Below are 18,921 nucleotides of genomic sequence, written 5' to 3'. Positions count from 1 at the left end.
CCATTTAAAATGAAAGTCTAAGAATGTCTAAAGAAATAGGACATAGATAAAGCAGTGTAAACCAGCTACTATTTTTTAAATTTTTTTCAACATTTATTTATTTTTGAGAGATAGAGGCAGAGCACGAGTTGGGGAGGGGCAGAGAGGGAGAGGGAGACACAGAATCTGAAACGGTTTCCAGGCTCTGAGCTGTCAGCACAGAGCCCGACGACATGGGGCTTGAACTCGGGAATGGTGAGATCATGACCTAGGCCAAAGTCGGACGCCCAACCAACTGAGCCACCCAGGCGCCCCCAGTTACTGTTTTTAAAGGGCAACAGTTTGCGGGGGAGTAGAAAAAGAAAAAGATACCCTTATCCTTGTAGAAGTGAAGTTTTTCCTGTTACAGAAGCAGGCACAGACGTCTCACACAAGAACAGGGATAGCTGCAGGGCTTAGATCAAAAGGAAGTCAGAAGCCCTCCCCCGCCCCCAAGTCCGATTGCATCTGATCTCATAAACAAGAAGACACTGAGGCTGGATGTCACCGACCTGATTAATTTTCAAGTAGGGCAAATACAAACAGGGAAGACTGATGCTCTGATTTTCCTAATTAACTCAGATGATTCATGGTGGGTTAATAGCTGGGATCTCTGCTCTTCCATCACCCTGATGGGCAGGGGCTTGCTTTCTGAGAAATGATCTGACAATTAAGATGCACAGGCAGTGCCCTAAGAAACCTGATATTTAAAGGACTGTGCTTCTAATGCTAGGGTTTTTACTTGAATAAATCCTCACCCTGTCCCAGCTCCATATAAAAGAAATAGGCAGATTGTTCACAGTGTGGCTTTCCAAAGGCACAAACGGAAATATTAATGCTAGTTTGTTAACAATTTCCGCTTCAAGATTAAATGACAGTTGTCAAAGACATGAATAAACAGTATTGGGATCTGAGAAACATATAATTAACCTTCATTTGCCTTTAACCTTTCCAATAGACATAAAGGACTAAACTGTTTTTGAAAAAAGTGGCAGAATCTGGATATCAGGTACCATCTGTACGTGTTTTTGCTGCTTTCGTAGATGAGTGGATGTTCTTTCTGCCAGTTTCTCGCCTTCTGGATTTTGCTCAAAGGAATGTGTGTCTTAAGCCAACATACTAGTCTTTGGGGAGTTCAGCATGCAAAGACCCCTTTTTGTACCTGCACAACCAACACATTTGTTGAGAATAAAGAGGACCAGGCTTTGACATTTTCCAGCTTGTTATCTATTTAATTTTCCATCTGCTTTTTTTGCCACCACCTTCCAAAGGAACATCTGCTGCACGTCCCAGAGAAGGAAAGGGGGATTGAATCCATGCCACCTGGGTCTGCAGTCCTAAACCTTGGGATTCAGATGAAGGGAAGGAAAGAAGACTAACACATGGTCCAGAAAATGAAATGAGGACAGTCTGTTAAGAACAAAGCTTTATTTCCATTTATTGCGGAGCCCACACGACCAGACAGGCTGGACAGCAGTGTCTGCCCCTGGCAAGGGTGAGAGGCAGGGGGAAGCAGCTGGTGCCTGGGGGAAGGCAAAAATAGTTTCTGATGCCCAGATACGTCCTCTGGTGCCTGAATCTACAGGTAGCGTCCTGTTGTGCACATACCCTTTAAACATTTAAGCACCATGCTATGAGCTGGGCTTTGTTCTGGGCATTCTGGAGGCAGAGATGATTATAAGGTATATTTCCTACCTTTATGGGTTCTTTTAATGTTTATTTATTTATTTTAAGAGGGAGAGAGAGAGAGAGAGAGAGAGAGAGAGAGAGAGAGAGAGAGAGAGATAGCACATGCACAAGTGGGAGAGAGGCAGAGAGAGGGAGAGAGAATCCAGGCAGGCTCCGTGCTGTCCCTGCAGAGGCGGACATGGGGCTCAGTCCCACGAACCATGAGATCATGACCGGAGCCAAAATCAAAAGTCAGAAGCTCAACTGATTGAACCCCCCAAGCACCTCTTATTTCCCACCTTTAAAGAGCTCGCCTGGGATGTGGGAGATGGGCAAGTAGGACAGCATTATAATATACAGTGATAAATTGCATATTAACCAGTTCCTCTGGCTCGGAACACAGAGAAGGGAAAGGAAGTGTGCCTAATCCCACAAAGCAAAGTGGTAGATCAGGGAAAGGAAAGGCTCTACCAAGGCGGTGCCATGAGTAGGGTCTGGAAGGATAAACAGGAATATTAGAAAACAAGCTGTTTTAGGGGCGCCTGGGTGGCTCAGTCGGTTGAGCGTCAGACTTCAGCTCAGGTTATGATCTCACAGTTCGTGAGTTTGAGCCCTGTGTTGGGCTCTGTGCTGACAGCTCAGGGCCTGGAGCCTGCTTCCGATTCTGTGTCTCCCTCTCTGCTCCTCCCCTGCTCACACTCTGTCTCTCTCTCTCAAAAATAAAGATAAAGAAAGAAAAGAAAAGAGAAAAGAAAAGAAAGAAAGAGGCTCTTTTCTCATGATCCAGGGGTGGTAGCACGTAACAGCCAATCTTTGTATTGACTCAAAGAACTGAGTCCCCCAAAACCTTAACCCCATCTCCCACCCCTCTCAATGTCAAGGCATCAGCCATTCACAGTGTACTAGCTAGTTGTGCCACCTCTTAGTGTTGTCTGAAGAGTCACTCGTGATGATAGCAAACTCTCATCAGAGGGAGACAGATGTCTCAGTATCAAAATCACTTCTTACTTTGCTGCCGTGGAATAGCCAGTTGTCAGATTTTAACTGTCCTTAAGTATTGCACTCAAATGTCACCCAAATCGTAATATGTTAAGACCACAATAGCTAATGCAATCAATTTTTAGACTTAGAGGAGTTTCTCTGCAATCAAATATTGAGTGAGTTATCTGTTGTGGGCACCATGAGGCCCACAGAGGTATAAGGTGTGACCTTTGAGTCTAAGAAGCTAAAATCTGATTGCAATGATATGCGATTAGTTCTATCATTCTGACGTGACACATACTTAGCATTTAACTGAGGAAAGAGCCAGGCTGATGGGACAACGCGTTGCTCAGTAAATGTACGCTTCCTTCACCATACGGGCTGTCTCCGAATAGGTATAAAACTTCATAGTTTAGCTTTGGATTAGTCGTGGTGTATACTGAGATGCAAATGTAATTGGCATAATCTCTGACTACACCATTACGCTGTCTTGGCATTTTAATAAATTGTTTTTATTTTTAAAAAATGTTTTAAATAAATTCTATTTTAAAAATATGCTTTCTCAAAAGGGAAATGACTAGGGGGAAAGAATCAAGCACATGCCTTTTTTTCTATCACATTTTCTTCTCAAAAGAAAGTTTTACTCAGTTTAAAAAAAAACACACATCGAGAAATAATTTTTTGAAGTTTTTATTGCTGCTAAGTAGCAATCTGTTTGATAAAACTAAATATGTGGTGTGTTTTTACCTTGAATTAACTCACAAAAACTCTTAGGTTATTATAAGCATGTAATGTTTTGGTTTATGGTTAGTTTCTTAGGTGGAGTTTAAAGGCATGAAAATTTTTACATTTCAAATCGGATCATTAGATGGGGTAGATAAGGGAATTTTCTGTGTTCACCTACAAGAATGCACTTAAAAAGAAACTGATAATTGAGGCATTTAATGATTTCAAAATAGGAATGAAATGAGGGTTTCTGGGGCAGTAGGTGGTTCTGCTATCAGAAGAAAATTTCCAAAGTAATTTCCATCAGGAAGCCACAATCCAGTATTTCCTAATTCCGAGTTGCTGAAAACACAGACCATTTTGAGATGGAATATATGCCTGAGTTAGCCTGATTTGTAAATGAGAAAACTGAGACCCAGAGAGATTAAATAACTACATCTTGGTTTTTCTGAGTTTCCAACCATGACATGAGATGTCCCAGCACCTTGTAACTTCCGGCATTATCTTGTCACGGTCACTCCTTTCAGTTTTGTATTTTCAACTGTGAAAAGTCATCTAGGGACAGAGCTAGATAAATCTGTTTCTTAGCTGAACTTGTATGTATCATTCCCACCCAATAATCTAGAAAATGAAGTTTCACTGGCTGGTCTCATGCCATGAAAGAGTGGCTTGGGCAGCTGGATTCCATGCCAACCTGATTTTCATTTCTTTCCTGGTTCTCCCTGAGACTGTAGAAGAGAACAGCAGGTAGCACCATGTACAGCCCACCTGTCTCCAAAAACTAAACTTGGCAAGTACGGCTATTCTGTATGCAATGATCTCCGGGTAGACTTGGGGCCGTTTGAAGGAACAGTGCTTTTGTGGCATTTAGATACAATTGAGCTTCAGGTAGGTTCGTGAGGGAGGGACATAAGCAGATTTAGCAAACTGTTTAAATATTCCATGCCTAACATTTTCTGAGTTTGGGGATAACTACACATAATTTCCTTTGGCTTCAGTATAATACAGATCAGGCATAATAAATACATCAAGAGGGAACCAAGCCAGTTGCTGAAACGTGACTTCATTTAGTTGATAATGGAGAAAATACATGATGGTGTGGTTGTTACTTAAATGAAGCACAGAACAAGCTGAGTTAATCACATTCCAACCTTTTTTTTTTCTCCAGAGAATATTCTTTTCCTTTTATACATATGCCTGTTCCATAATTCTGCTTGTTTTGTCCTTTTTCCTTATGTTGATGCATGTGCAGTGGAAGATGAGAGATATTCCTGTGGTCCCTGCAGCTCTTATATGCAACTGCTGGTGGGTGAATAGAGCTCTGCCCCAGCCTCCAGGGCCAACATGTCTGCCTTTGTTTCTCCTCGAGGATTGATCTGAGATTGCTGGGTACATGGGGGAAAATTATTCTTGGATATTTTTTCCTTCCCATACTTGTAACTGCCTTTGTTTGGTCATCTTTAGGACTACCAAGAGGCCTCCAACTTGGAACAATTTGTAACTCGATTTTTATTGAAGGAGACCTTGAATCAGCTTCAGTCTCTCCAGAATTCTCTGGAATGTGCCATGGAAACTACTGAGGAGCAAACCCGTCAAGAAAGGCAAGTTAAATATTTTCATAGGGTGTCTTGCTACTTACTGTGAAATACCAGTTGAGGGGCATTCATGCTTAAACTAATGAAAACTAAAAATGAAAATTAATCAATTTAAATGGAATGACAGGAACCACCGTTGGGTTCTTGCCTTATATTTTCCTCTACAAGAGGCCATTCTACTTTTACTGTCCATCGTTTATTCAACAAATTTAAATTGAGGATTTAATAGATGAAGAAGTCTTTAAAAGACACTGCGGTAACATAAAGATACATTTTACAAAGTCCTGACTTTTCAGGAGGCTAAAATCTAATACGTAAATAAGACATGAACAGTAAAACCGTAATGCACGGTGCAAAGTGATACTTATCATACAGAAGGGGAAAAAACTTGCCAAGAATTTAGGAAAAGCAAAAGGTTAAATATGGAGAGAGAGTGAAAGACAATTGTGTGGAATTTCCTGATGGGATTTGGGCTCATCTTGCAAATGAGTATTATGTGAAAATGTGGAAGTGATAGAAAAGAGACCAAGAGGCCAAATGAACTGGATGTACCTGGGGACTTGGGAATAGAATCAGCCTTTTTACTTAAGGAAATAGAGAAAAATGGATGGTAGGAAAAGTTTTCAAAATTCAAGACCACCAAGTAATATCACGGAGAAGATAAGTAATGAGATTATAAAAGCTGTATAAATAAAGGTGCTAATGCTAAAGAGAAACCTGAATTAGAAATGTGTAAAGCAGACATAAAAATTATTCCAACCAACAGTTGGTACTTTCTTGAGTTACCATTGTTTATACCTTGCAAGCTAGAGAAGGGCTTGGCAAAACTCATGCTTATGCAACATATTTTTGCATGTGTTACTTCAAACCTAGATATGTGACCATCTAACTTTTTGCATTTTAAGTTAGGGAGAACCACACAGTAGCTTTTTTGAACAGGCTGCTAATAAAGTACTCAGTAGGGCCAATTTTTCTAAACAAATTAATGGATACATAATCATTAGGACATCTCAGAGAAACAGTGGAATTTTCAACCATGTGTTTACAATGTCAAAATGAGTGAGCACCACCAAATCCTAACAAAAAAGCCTCTAATCTCCAATCTAATGAGCTTGTGCAGCTGATGAACATGGGTGTGCACTCTTCAATGGATCTGTGGAGCATTTTCACATTATAAACTTCTTTCCACTGCATTGAGTGATTCCATCTCAAATGGCAGGTGTAACAGAGCTTTAGAAAAGCAGTCAGCCAGTTCCGCAAGTTTGAGCAGAGGACAACGGAGTATCTTGAAACACAGTGATACTGATTTCAGGTTCCAAACGGGAAGTTAAGGTTGGTTTCTTGGTTGTGTCTAGATTTTCTTGTCGCAAAATAGATTCTCCCTTTTTAGAGTCAATTATTAGCCCCCTGGGAAGAGGCCTGCAAAAGTGCTCCCCTTCCCTTCTTCACCTGCATTTTGGGTTTTGTCTATGGTCATCTCCTGCAAACTTGAATTCTACATACACCGCTATATAGTGAATACATAATGAACAGCTGTTTTTTGTGTCAGGCCACAGGCTAGCCTGGACCCCCTGTGAAAGCTACCAACAGCTGCAGCTGTGTTTAATGAGAAAGGATGTGATAATGCAGAACTGAAAGACATTGGAGGACTCATGAATATTTTATTTATAGGTTTCTAGCTCAAACAGAGCCTGGAAGAATAAGAACTATAACAGGTCTGATGTAAGTCTGGGTAGTGCTGTTGTACAGGATTTGATCAAGGTACCCAGGGATGCCCACATCCCACCCCAAATCCATGATACTCCACCTGGGGAGGTTTCATTAAAAATAAAGTAAAAAGCAAATAAAAAACTCGTTTCCACTATGAGTTTGTGCCCATAAGTCCAACTTAGAATCTCTGGTGACCCTGATGGAAGAGTGCAAGTTGTGCTCATGTTTAAAAGTGCTGTGTCTCCTCTCCCTAGTTTCATCTTCGAATCAGCTGGTCACCATAGACCAAAGCCAGGAGAACCCCAGGGGCCCTCATTGGTGGGGAAAAAACAAGACAGGAAAGATGGCTCTCTTTTTCCTGTGATATCAAGTAAGAGACCAGTAAATAAGCCTCAGAGGAGACAAGACTTGAGCAGGATATTTAGGGTAGATTTAATGGCAGAGAATATTCTCCCTGGGGGGATGGGTCTTCTCACCCACCCCATAGTACCATCTCCTTTCTTCTGGCTGGCTCTTCCCCATTTGCTTGGTCATTGCTTGGACAGCACTGCTGTCTTTATTTCTCCTGCTCCACCACTGCATATTTCCTCAGTACCCTCTACTTAGACGTATCTACAAACCCAGTCGTTTACTTATCTCTCACATGAGACTTGGAGTTTCTAAACGACAGGGGCTCTGCCTTGTTTCCCTCTACCTGGCACAACTACATGTTAAATATATGAAACTGAACGAATGAAAGGGAATCCCAAATAAAGGGAACCATGTAGAATAGCAGTGGATGAGGACCTGGGACAGTGAACGTAACCTACCTGGCATGTAAGCCAGGGAAGGTCTTAAATGTTTATTTTTGAGACAGAGACAGAGCGTGAGTGGGGGAGGAGCAGAGAGAGAGGGAGACACAGAAGCCAAAGCAGGCTCCAGGCTCTGAGCTGTCAGCACAGAGCCCAACGTGGGGCTTGAACCCATGAACCGTGAGATCGTGACCTGAACCGAAGTTGGATGCTTAACTGACTGAGCCACCCAGGCACCCCTAGAAGGTCTTAAAAGCTAGATACTGCATTTAGATTTCATATGATCCGAGATTGGTGGTTGTAAATGAAAGAGAAATGTAATGGAAACATTTAATTTTTTAATGTTTTTCTTTATTTTTTGAGAGACCGAGAAAGAGCATGAGTAGGGGAGGGGCAGAGAGAGAGGGAGACACAGAATCTGAAGCAGGCTCCAGGCCCTGAGCTGTCAGCACAGAGTCCAGCACGGTGCTAGAACTCATGAAGCATGAGATCATGACCTGAGCTGACGTCGTATGTTTAACTGACTGAGCCACCCAGGCGTCCCAGGTTTTAGGGAATATTAGTCTCATAACAGTATATAGTAAAGATTTGGGAAGAGTTAGAGCTAGGTCGGAGAGGAGAGGTCAAATCAATGTACCCAAAACCTCATCAGTTTTTTGTAACATAAAGGAAGACTCCATGATGCCCTGCATAGTCAACAGCTGGAACCTGCAGAGAACATTAAAAATCCCAGGGTTGTAGTAATTTGCTTCCCCTTAAACATCAGTGTTACTGTGAGGCTTAATATTTGTGAAACCTAGGGATACAAAGCCTCTTTGGAATATAGCAAATTTGGGGAAGGCATCTAGTCTAGTTATCAACCCCAGGGAGGAATCACACAGTGTCAGTCATCCTGCAGTAATGAGTTAGACATGCAATGTTGGGCAGAATGTCTGCGTCTATTCATGTGAAAATGGCAATTTCAGAGAGAAGGGATGCGTACAGCTGGAATGCCACAGAGGTGAGATTTTCAGATGGTGTTCTACAACACTCTTTGTATCTGTCCTGGCATACTGCTAAATGGGAGCCACTTTAATTCCATGTCTTCCGAAAGTACCTAATAGCCAATGACAAGAATAATCATTATGTTACACTGAAGTTTCCCTCTAGAGGCCCCTGTCCTCTTATATAAATCTCCATTCCTCACAAACCAGATTTCTGGGAACACAGTTTAATTATATGCGAATTTCTTTTTTATAATGGAATCTGAAAATTTACTCTATTTTCCAAAGTGCTCCTTTATCTAGAGAAATGACTGATTTCCTTCTAGGTTTGGAAGTTATTTTTCTCCTTTTCATGGTTGGCTATCATAGAAGTCAGGGAAGCTTATAGGTAGTTATAAAAGTTCAGACAGTTCATATTCCCTCAGCCTGAACATAGAGAATAACTGATCTAGTCTCCTATTCTTGTGACCACTGAAATTGATAGAAAGTTGACTTTCCATAGGATGGTCTAGTTAAAGACTGGAGAGTAAACATGACTTCTTCTCCTTCCTCCCTAAACTTTTCAAAAAAGGCATTAACAGTGCCTGGACAAAAAGGAGTCATAAACCTACAAAGATAAGGATAGAGGAACCAACGAGATAGAAGCTTGGAATATGGAAAGAAAATGAATCTAGTGATGACTGATGTAGAAGCTCTGAGAAAGATGAAATATAGACAATGTATGAAGCCAAAATGCAATGTAATGGGTACCACAAAACCTCAGAAAGGCTCAAGGATTGGCTTCACCATGTGCAGTGAAGATGAAGGCAGGGCTAATGTATTGCTGAAAGCTCCACCCAGTGCTGTGTGACGACTCCTCGAGGAAGCCTAGAGATGTTCGTTCTGGAGAAGGTGAACAGATGTACACCTAGCATAGCAGGGGTTAGTACATGATACTAAAAACTGAGGCATTAAGTGAAAGTCTCCATACTGAACGGTGAGCTTTGAAACCCACTCAGAGCACTTACAGCGAGCTTATACACTAGTTGGGGATGCTTCCCTGGCTATTCTCAGTCCAAGAGACAGACTTAAAGTACCAAGATATGGTGCCCATAATGAATAGGCCTAGCCAGGCCACTCTACGGTGGAGGCTGTGAGTTGGCAATTGGCCCCTCCCTCCCTCCCTCCCTCTCTCTCTCTCTCTCTCTCTCTCTCTTTGCCTCTCTCCCTCTCTCCCCATCCCTCCCTCCCTGCCTCTCTCTCCAATCATCCCTGTTTCTTCCCTCTGAAATAGGCATGGACAACCAGGAGAACAAATCAAACACCAAAAAAGAAACTTAGAACAAACATATAATCCAGAGAGCAGAAGAAGACTCCCCCCCACACCCAAATCATCAATACCCTCAGAAAACAGAAAAAATATTGCATTTATGAATTAAGGAAAGGATGCTACTTAAAAATAATAATATTCAAAGCACTCAAAGAGCTCTTGGAAATTATGATTGCAGAAATAAGAACCTGTGAGCAAGATTTGGAGATAAAAGTGTGATGACATTTTCAAAAAGAGATGAAAAATAAGAAAGAAAAATAATAAAGCTATAGGGTAGTCCAAGAGGTTCAAGATTTGAAAAGTAGTAATTTCAGATAGAGAAAAAAAGGGGAGAAATTATCTAAGAAATAATTCTCAGACAAGGACCTGGGTTTCCAAGTTGATAGAACAGACTAAGAGCCCATTACAATGAATTGTAAAATCTGACACCAAGGAATGCCATTATGGTATTTCAGAATACCAGAGACAGAGAAGTGTCTAAAATCTCCCAGACCAAAAACTAGGTCAAACACAGAGGATGAATAAGACACTAGATTTTTTAAATAATGGCACTAAAAGCTAGAATGCAGTGAGACAGCTTTTTCAAAATTTGAGGAGGAAATGATTTGCAACCTAAAATTCTTCACTCTGACTTCTGGGAAAGATGGCCGAGTAGAAGGATCCTAGGCTCACATAGTCTCATAGATACACCTAAGTAACACCCACATAAGTGTAAATAACCTAGAAAATGACCAGGAGACTGGCAGAACAGACTTTCCACAGATAAATGTAGAGAAGGGGCCACCTTGAAAGTGGTAGGAAGGGTGGAGATACAGTCAGGAGCCAAATAGACCCACTCGACTGTCTGTGGTAGGGAGGGACGCTGTAAGCATGGAAAAGGGAGATGAGCGAACTCTGGACCAAGCACCCCAGACACAAGGGACCCACACAAGGAAGATGAACCCGTATAACATTTGGATTTGAAAACCAGAGTGGCTCAACTTCGTTAGTTCTTTGAATTAATGGGGCTTAACACCTAGAATTAAAAAAAAAAAAAGATCTGGAAGGCCATAGGAAACTGAGTTCCCGCCCTCAAAGAAACAGCAAAACAAACATCCCTGCTGAGATACAGCATAGAAGCAGCAGTTTGAAAACTGCAGGGAATATATGGGAAGGAGATTTATTTACTAATCTCAAAATGTGTGCTGGAGGAGGAGGGATCTTTGGGAGACTTCTCCAGGAACAAAGGAGTTGGCAAGCATCATTTCCCTCCCACGCACCTCAGAGTAGATATATGGACTCCTTCAGGAATCAGCATAAACACTCTTCATCTAGCTTGTCAAGAGCATGCCCAACACCCATGTTCTTCTGCAGACCCGTCTGCTGTAATCCAACTTGGCAGGAGTCCAAAATGGTGCTACAGGTGTGGCATTAGGCAAGAATCCAATACAGTGGCCAATGCAAATTCAAAGTTACTTCTGCCCTGGGGAGGGGGAAAGGTAACCACACATACCAGCTCCACTGGGGCCCCAGAAGTGGGCTGGGGCAGACATCCAGTCGGACTGCAGGCCCTGCCCACCAACAGAAACCACTCAGTAGACAATATAGGGGGAGTGCCTTGCAGATCAGTGCGACCATAGTTCAGGTAAATGCCTGCTTTGACCAAACTCAATGCCAAAGTGGCACCAGACTTTCCCATTAACAAAACAAGGACCAAACCCTGGCACAACAGACAGAGAGACACTGCAGCTGACTATACTGAAGGCAAATACAGCTTGGCCAAAACATTAGGATGCATGTAACACACATAGGAGACACCCCTGAAATGCCAGCTTCTGGTAAACAGGGGGCATTGCACTGCATGGCACTACAGGGCCTCTTCTTCATAAGGCCACTACTTTCAGGAGAAGGAGACATAGCTGACTTTCCTAATATATAGAAACAGACACAGAAAGTTGGGCAAGATGAGGAGACAGGGAATATGTCCCACGTGAAAGAACAGGATGAACTCAGAGCAAAAGAGCAAAGTGAAATGGAGGTAAGTAATATACCTGATGGAAAATTTAAATTAATGGTCATCAGGGCGCCTGGGTGGCTCAGTCGGTTGAGCGTCCAACTTTGGCCCAGGTCATGATCTCACGTCCGTGAGTTCAAGCCCCGCGTCGGGCTCTGTGCTAACAGCTCGGAGACTGGAGCCTGTTTCAGATTCTGTGTCTCCCTCTCTCTCTGACCCTCCCGCATTCATGCTCTGTCTCTCTCTGTCTCAAAAATAAATAAATGTTTAAAAAAAAATTAAAAAAAATAAATTAATTAATTAATTAATGGTCATAAACATACTCATCTGACTCAAGAAAAGACCGGAGTATTTCAGAAAGACCCTCTACAAAGACATAGAATATGAAAAAAAAAAAAAAAACAAAAACCAGGGGTGAAGATCACAATAATAGAAATTAAAACTACAGTAGAGGGAATCAGTAGTGGACTAGAGGAAGCAGAAGAATGGATCAGTAACCTGGAAGACACAGTGATATAAAGCAATCAAGCTCAAGAAAGAGAAAATAATAGTAAAAAATAAGAATAGATTAGGGGCATTCAGTGACACCATTAAGTGCGATAACATTCACATTATAGGGATCCCAGAAGGAGAATAGAGAGAAATAGGGGCAGAAAATTTATGTGAAGAAATAATGACTGAAAACTTCCTGAATCTGAGGAAGGAAACAGACATCCAGATCGAGGAGGCAGAGAGAGCCTCCAATAAAATCAACCCAAGCAGGTCTACACCAAGACACATAATAATTAAAACCAGCAGAAACACTGCAGGTCAGAGGGAGTAGCTTGATCTATTATTCAAAGTGCTGAAATGAAAAAAAAAAAAAAAAGCCATAGCTAAGACTACTCTTTCAGAATACTGATTACCACCAATAAAATCGAATCAGTATTCAAAAACTCCCCATAAACAAAAGTCCAAGACCAGATGACTTCACAGGTGAATTCTACCAAATATTTAAAGAAGAGTTAACACCCATTCTTCTCAAACTATTCCAAAAAAAATAGAAGAGAAAGGATAACTTCCAAATTCATTCTGTGAAGCCAGCATTACCCTGATACCCAAACTGGGTAAAGACACTACAGTAGAGAACTACAGGCCAATATCTGTGAAGAACATGGATGCAAAATCCTAACAAAATATTAGCAAACCAAATCCAACAATAAATTTAAAAAAATCATTCACCACAGCTAAGTGGGATTTCAATATTTGCAAATCAATAAACATGATATATCACATGAACAAGAGGAAGGATTAAAAGCTATATGTTCATTTCAATAGATGCAGAAAAAGCATTTGACAAAGTACCACATCCATTCATGATAAAGACCCTCAATAAAGTAAGTTTAGAGGGAACATACCTCAACAAAATAAAGGCCACGTGTAAAAACCCACAGCTAACATCATACTCATTGGTAAAAAACTGAGAGCTTTTCCCCTAAGGTCAGGAATGAGACAAAGATGTCCACTGTCACCACTGTCATTCAATATAGTATTAGAAATCCTAGCTGCAGAAATCAACAAGAAAAGGAAAGAAAAGGCATCCAAATTGGTAAGGAAGAAGTAAAACTTTCACTATTTGCAGATGACATATTATATATAGAAAACCCTGAGGACTCCATCAAAAAACTACTAGAACTGATAAATGAATTCAATAAAATTACAAGAGACAAAGTCAATACACAGAAATTCACTGAATTTCTGTACACTCATAAATAGCAGAAAGAGAAATTAAGAAAACAATCCCGTTTACATTTGTACCAAAAATAATTTCAAAACCAAAGAATAAACAACCAAGGAGATGAAAGAACTGTACTCTGAAAACTATAAAACATTGATGAAAGAATTGAAGATGACACAAATAAATGGAAAGACATTCCATGCTCGTGGATTGGGAGAAGAAATATTTTTTAAATGCTCATACAACCCAAAGCAATCTACAGATTTAATGCAGTCCTTATCAAAATACCAACAGCATTTTTCACAAAACTGCAACAAACAATCCTAAAATTTCTATGGGACCACAAAAGAACCTGAATAGCCAAAACAATCTTGAAGAAGAAGAACAAAACTGGAGGTATCCAGATTTCAAGATATAATCCAAAGCTGTAGCCATCAAAACAGCATGGTGCTGGCACAGAATTAGACACATAGATCAGTGGAACAGAATAGAAAGCCCAGAAATAAACTCATGATTATATGGTCAATTAATTGATATCAAAGGATACGCACATACACACACACACACACACACACACAGTGGAATATTACTTGGCCACATAGAAGAATGAAATCTTGCTTTTTGCAACAACATGGATGGATCTGGAGAGTATAAAGCTAAGTGAAATAATTCAGTCAGAGAAAGACAAACACCATACGATTTCACTCATATGTAGAATTTAAGAAACAAAACAAAGGAAAAAAAGAGACAAACCAGTTACAGACTCTTAACTATACAGAACACACTGATGGTTCTGAGAGAGGAGTTGAGTGGGGGGATGGGTGAAATAGGTGAAGGGGATTCAGAGTACATCTATGATGATGAACTCTGAGTAGTGTATAGAATTGTTGAATCACTATATTGTACTCCTGAAACTAATATAGCACTGTGCATTAATGATACTGGAATTTTAAAAAATAAAAAAAAAGTTATTTGCCCCATAAAACCACCAATGAAGTAGGAGAATAAAATAAAAGTATCTTTTTAATATGCAGTGTCTCACAAATTTTGCCTCGCATGGTGCACCCTTTCCTGTGAAGCCATTAGATGTTCTCTTCCACCAAACCAAAGAGTAAATGAAATCCAAATTTAAAAGGGGGTTGGGGGGGGAATCAGCACCAGAGAGAGGCTAAAGAAATTTTCCCTTACTGATAACAAAGGAAGATTTTTGGATGAATAAATTGGTATTAGATTTTGCTGCATATAACAGGAAAAAAAGGAGGCTTAAACACATAAGGACTTATTATCTGTTATGAAAGAGCGTGGTGGCAGCAGCCTAATCAAGTATGACAGCTTTACAGATTTATCATAGACCTCCTGCCTTTTTCACATAGTAAGTACATCCTCGGGTTTGCCTCATGGCCCAATATGGTTGCTGGAATTCAGCTATCATGTTTGTATTCCAACCAGGAGAGAAGAATAGGGAACCAAATGCTTGCCTCCTGAATCGAATCCATCCTTTTAAGCAGTCTTCCTTTAAATTCCTTATAATATTTCCTTGCATATATCATTGTCCTGAGCTTTTCCTTGTAGGAAGCTAATAGATACATTTAAAAACTAACGAATAAAGAGATAGCACTTTAAGCATATTATATATAGGTATGAGGATAAACATCCAAACGAACACTTGTTGTAAGCATTCCTTCTGTGAATGGGTAGTGGTGTGGAGGTGAGTAGGAACGCCTATTTGTTAAAATGAGTTTTATAGAATTATTTGACTTTTAAAAATATACGGATACATAGCCTTGATTTAAAAAATTTTAAACTGAAAGAAGAAACAGGCTCCATAGGTGTTCGCAAACTAAATACACCAGCACACACAGAAACAGTTTTGCCACTGATGGTTTGGCCCAGAAAAGAAAGAAGTTTTTCTTAAATCACAAATTACGATATGATTTTTGCTCAGACTTTTAAAGCATAAAGCCAGCTCCGAGTCTCTCCTGTAGGTTCACGTGTATAAAACCAAATCCTCTGGGTCTCTACAGCGTGTTGGCAAGCAGTAATTCTCCTAACTTCTCATGTCGCTACACCAGAAAATCTTTGTGACTGATGGCTGAGGATCTGTTTCTCGGGGCCAGAGCCTGACGCTGAGGTTAAATGTTGTCTCTGTTGTTCCAGGCAAGGGCCGACCAAGCCAGAAGTCCTGTTGATCCAGTGGCCTGGAAAGCGATCAAGTCGCCGAGTCCAGAGGCACAACAGCTTCTCCCCCAAAAGCCCCCAGTTCAGTGCCTGTGGTCCAGGTAATGTAGCTTTGCCATTTTTCTTCTTCCAAACTGACTGTTTTGATTTTCACACTGATTTATTTTTTTTTAAGCAAGTAAAACGGCAATAGTAATGAAATGCTTTCAGAAAAGTTTGTCTGAACCACAGTGACAAAGAGCCTGTGGTATTAAGAACGAGGTGATGATCCACACCATTGTTTCCGTGAGAATCCCACAACCGCACCTCGCAGTGCACAAAGGGTGATGGGACCTTGAGACCTGTAGAAATTCCTATTGGTTTCAAGGAAGGAAGCGCCCTTTACCCTAATTTGCTCCGGATCCCCTAAAGCCTGCCTACACATATGCAAAGTCTGTTTCAGGAAGTGGGTAATATAACCTTTATTGGGCTGAAACCTTAGCTTTTAAAAAATGTTTTAATATTTATTTCTTTTTGAGGGAGAGGGAGCGTGCAAGGGGGGCGGGGGCAGAGAGAGGGGGACAGAGAATCTAAAGCAGGCTTTGCACTGACAGCAGCGAGTCCTGTGTGGGGCTCGAACTTACGAACTGCGACATCATGCCCTGAGCCGAAGTCGAGCGCTCAACCGACTGAGCCACCCAGACCCAAACCTGGACTAAAACCTTATTAATAATTTTTAGGTCATTATATTTTAATAATGTCATTGGTAATAATTACTTTGAAATTCATTTGAAATATACAAATCCATGTTACAAAATATCACAGTAATTTCTAGAAGCTATGTATGTATATATGTATATGTATGTATATATATAAACCACTTGAACATACCATTTTATTTTTTTTTAATTTTTTTTTCAACGTTTTTATTTATTTTTGGGACAGAGAGAGACACAGCATGAACGGGGGAGGGGCAGAGAGAGAGGGAGACACAGAATCGGCAACAGGCTCCAGGCTCCGAGCCATCAGCCCAGAGCCTGACGCGGGGCTCGAACTCGCGGACCGCAAGATCGTGACCTGGCTGAAGTCGGACGCTTAACCGACTGCGCCACCCAGGCGCCCCAATGAACATACCATTTTAACACAATTAACCCTTATCTAATATTTCAGAAAATCAAAGTACTAACTCTAGCCTATATTTACACATACTGTACTTGGAAGGTTTCAAAGTGCTTTCTTGATCATTATCTTATGTCCTAGTGCCTTATGAGATAGATGTCAGTATATTTATTTCCCCAGAAGTACAGCAATTTGTCCAAGGTCGTATGATTCATTAGACCATTTTTACTTGGAAACAACCTCAAAATCTCAGTGTTTACAATTGCAAATATTTGTCTTTTTTGTTCATGGGTATGTAGTTGATTGTGATTTAGGTGATGTGTGCTCTCCAGCCTCTAGGTTGGGCTCAGCTCTGCTTCTCACGTAGCCTCCTGGGATCAGTGACTACTTGAAGCAAACTCTTCTGCTGGGCGTCAGAAGCATAAATCACACAGCTCAGTTAAAACCACTGTGTGCGTCTTACCTGCTAGCTCTCCATTGACCAAATGAGTCACATGCCAAAGCCAGTAATAGTGGGAAGGGACATGTACTCCATCCATTGTGGTAGGAGGTCCTGCAAAGTTGAAGGGCAGAGGTTGTATATGTAGAATTCTATAACAGGAAGATAGTGAAAACTTAGGAACAATGATACAGTCTACTGTGTGTCGACTAGGAAATGACACGTCTAGGCTCCTGAGTCAAAATATAGATTGTCCTTTATGCTTTAACCATTTTGAAAACACAGCAAAGCCCAAAATATCCTTCTAAGAAATTTTGACGTGACAGCCACCTTAAATTCTTTTAGGAACAATCCGGAATGGAAATGTGTTAATTAATTCCTAAATTAAAAATAAACATAGATTTTGTTTATACAGTTACAGTGTTTTCTATTATAAAGCACCCTTATTCTGATTTTTTGTAGCTGCTTCTGTGTGACTGTGCTACTACTTAGCTTCGCATCATAATTTATGCGATAAGCTTTGAGAGTTTTGCCCAAGAATGCAGAAAGAGAAGTGATTTCTAATGTAAAGTACTACCTCTTTATAATTTTGGTCTTATCTTTCTAACATTCAAAGCTAAAACAAGGCTTTATGGTTTGAATTCAATTACATTCTCCCATCAAGAAGTATTCAATACTATTATTTCAGCAAATGCCTATGAAATAATTTTGCACAAGCTGCCATAAGGATACAGAAGGATGCCAGGATGTTTGTGCAGGGGCTCAGACCACAACTCTTCCCTCTGCACCTTTGAATAATCGCCAGGTCATGAGTTCAAGCCCCACATTGGGTGTAGAGCTTGAAAAACAATAATAAAAGCTACTTATTTTAGAAAATGTAATTACAGCAATAATAACAGCAGAACTTACATAATGCTTGCCCCGGTGCTGGACTATAGATGTGTGTTTGTGTATATGTTCACACAGATATACGTATACTACATATATATGCATATGCATATGTTTGTATATATGCATATATATTCTAATTTATTCCTCACAATGACGATGTGGCCAGTGGTGATATTATTGCCATTTTAAAAATAAGGAAGCTGAGGCCAGAGGAGCCAAGTAATTTGACCATGATCTTCAGGTTCCAGAGTCTGCTCTCTTAACTGCTATGCCATGACCATATTGTCGATGTTTACTCGGGTCAGTCCCTAGGAAAGGAGACACCAGCTACCTATTATTTCCCTGTGGTCAAGCCTATTATTTCCCTGGCTTCTTCCACTGTTTTGGAAGTAAGTTTAGAATTATTGATTAAAGCTTTCCTTTTTTCAGAAGAAAACTCAGCCATCTCGTGGGGTGGTAAACGTGTCTCAGCAGGAGCTGTTCTTTGACTATCAAAGACCAGTACAGGCAGCAACATAAAAACCACAGACTTGTAAGAGTGAACCCACTGGGATGCATGGATCTATGGAAATCAATAACTTAGAAAGCACTCACGTGAATATATTTCTTAAAAGGGTGCTGACTAGTCAGTGACACTGTGTGCTTCCTTCCGGGTAAAAGGAAAATTCTGAGATGCCAAAGCATTCCTGCTCTGTTGAATTGCCCTCATGATTTTCCCCTCAAGGCTTATTAGAAGAAGACAACCAGTGGATGACCCAGATCAATAGACTCCAGAAATTAATTGATCGACTGGAAAAGAAGGTGGGTGCTTCCTTTTCTTTCTT

The 18,921-nt window shown here is 40.6% G+C and overlaps 1 protein-coding gene across 2 annotated transcripts in view; it reads left to right on the top strand.

Annotated features, from left to right (window-relative positions):
• Positions 1-18,921, top strand: part of NECAB1 (N-terminal EF-hand calcium binding protein 1) — a 192,156-nt gene that overhangs the window by 139,548 nt on the left and 33,687 nt on the right. For both annotated transcript variants that reach the window (XM_027064259.2, XM_015082867.3), the window contains exons 6-8: positions 4,858-4,994; positions 15,649-15,770; positions 18,822-18,898. In XM_027064259.2, coding sequence (XP_026920060.2) covers positions 4,858-4,994; positions 15,649-15,770; positions 18,822-18,898 — 336 coding nt within the window. The remainder of the gene's footprint in view (positions 1-4,857; positions 4,995-15,648; positions 15,771-18,821; positions 18,899-18,921) is intronic.

The sequence above is a fragment of the Acinonyx jubatus genome, chromosome F2, assembly GCF_027475565.1.
Source record: "Acinonyx jubatus isolate Ajub_Pintada_27869175 chromosome F2, VMU_Ajub_asm_v1.0, whole genome shotgun sequence".
NCBI lineage: Eukaryota > Metazoa > Chordata > Mammalia > Carnivora > Felidae > Acinonyx > Acinonyx jubatus.
Note: the sequence above shows the minus strand (reverse complement) of the source record. Positions and strands in the feature narration are given on the sequence as shown.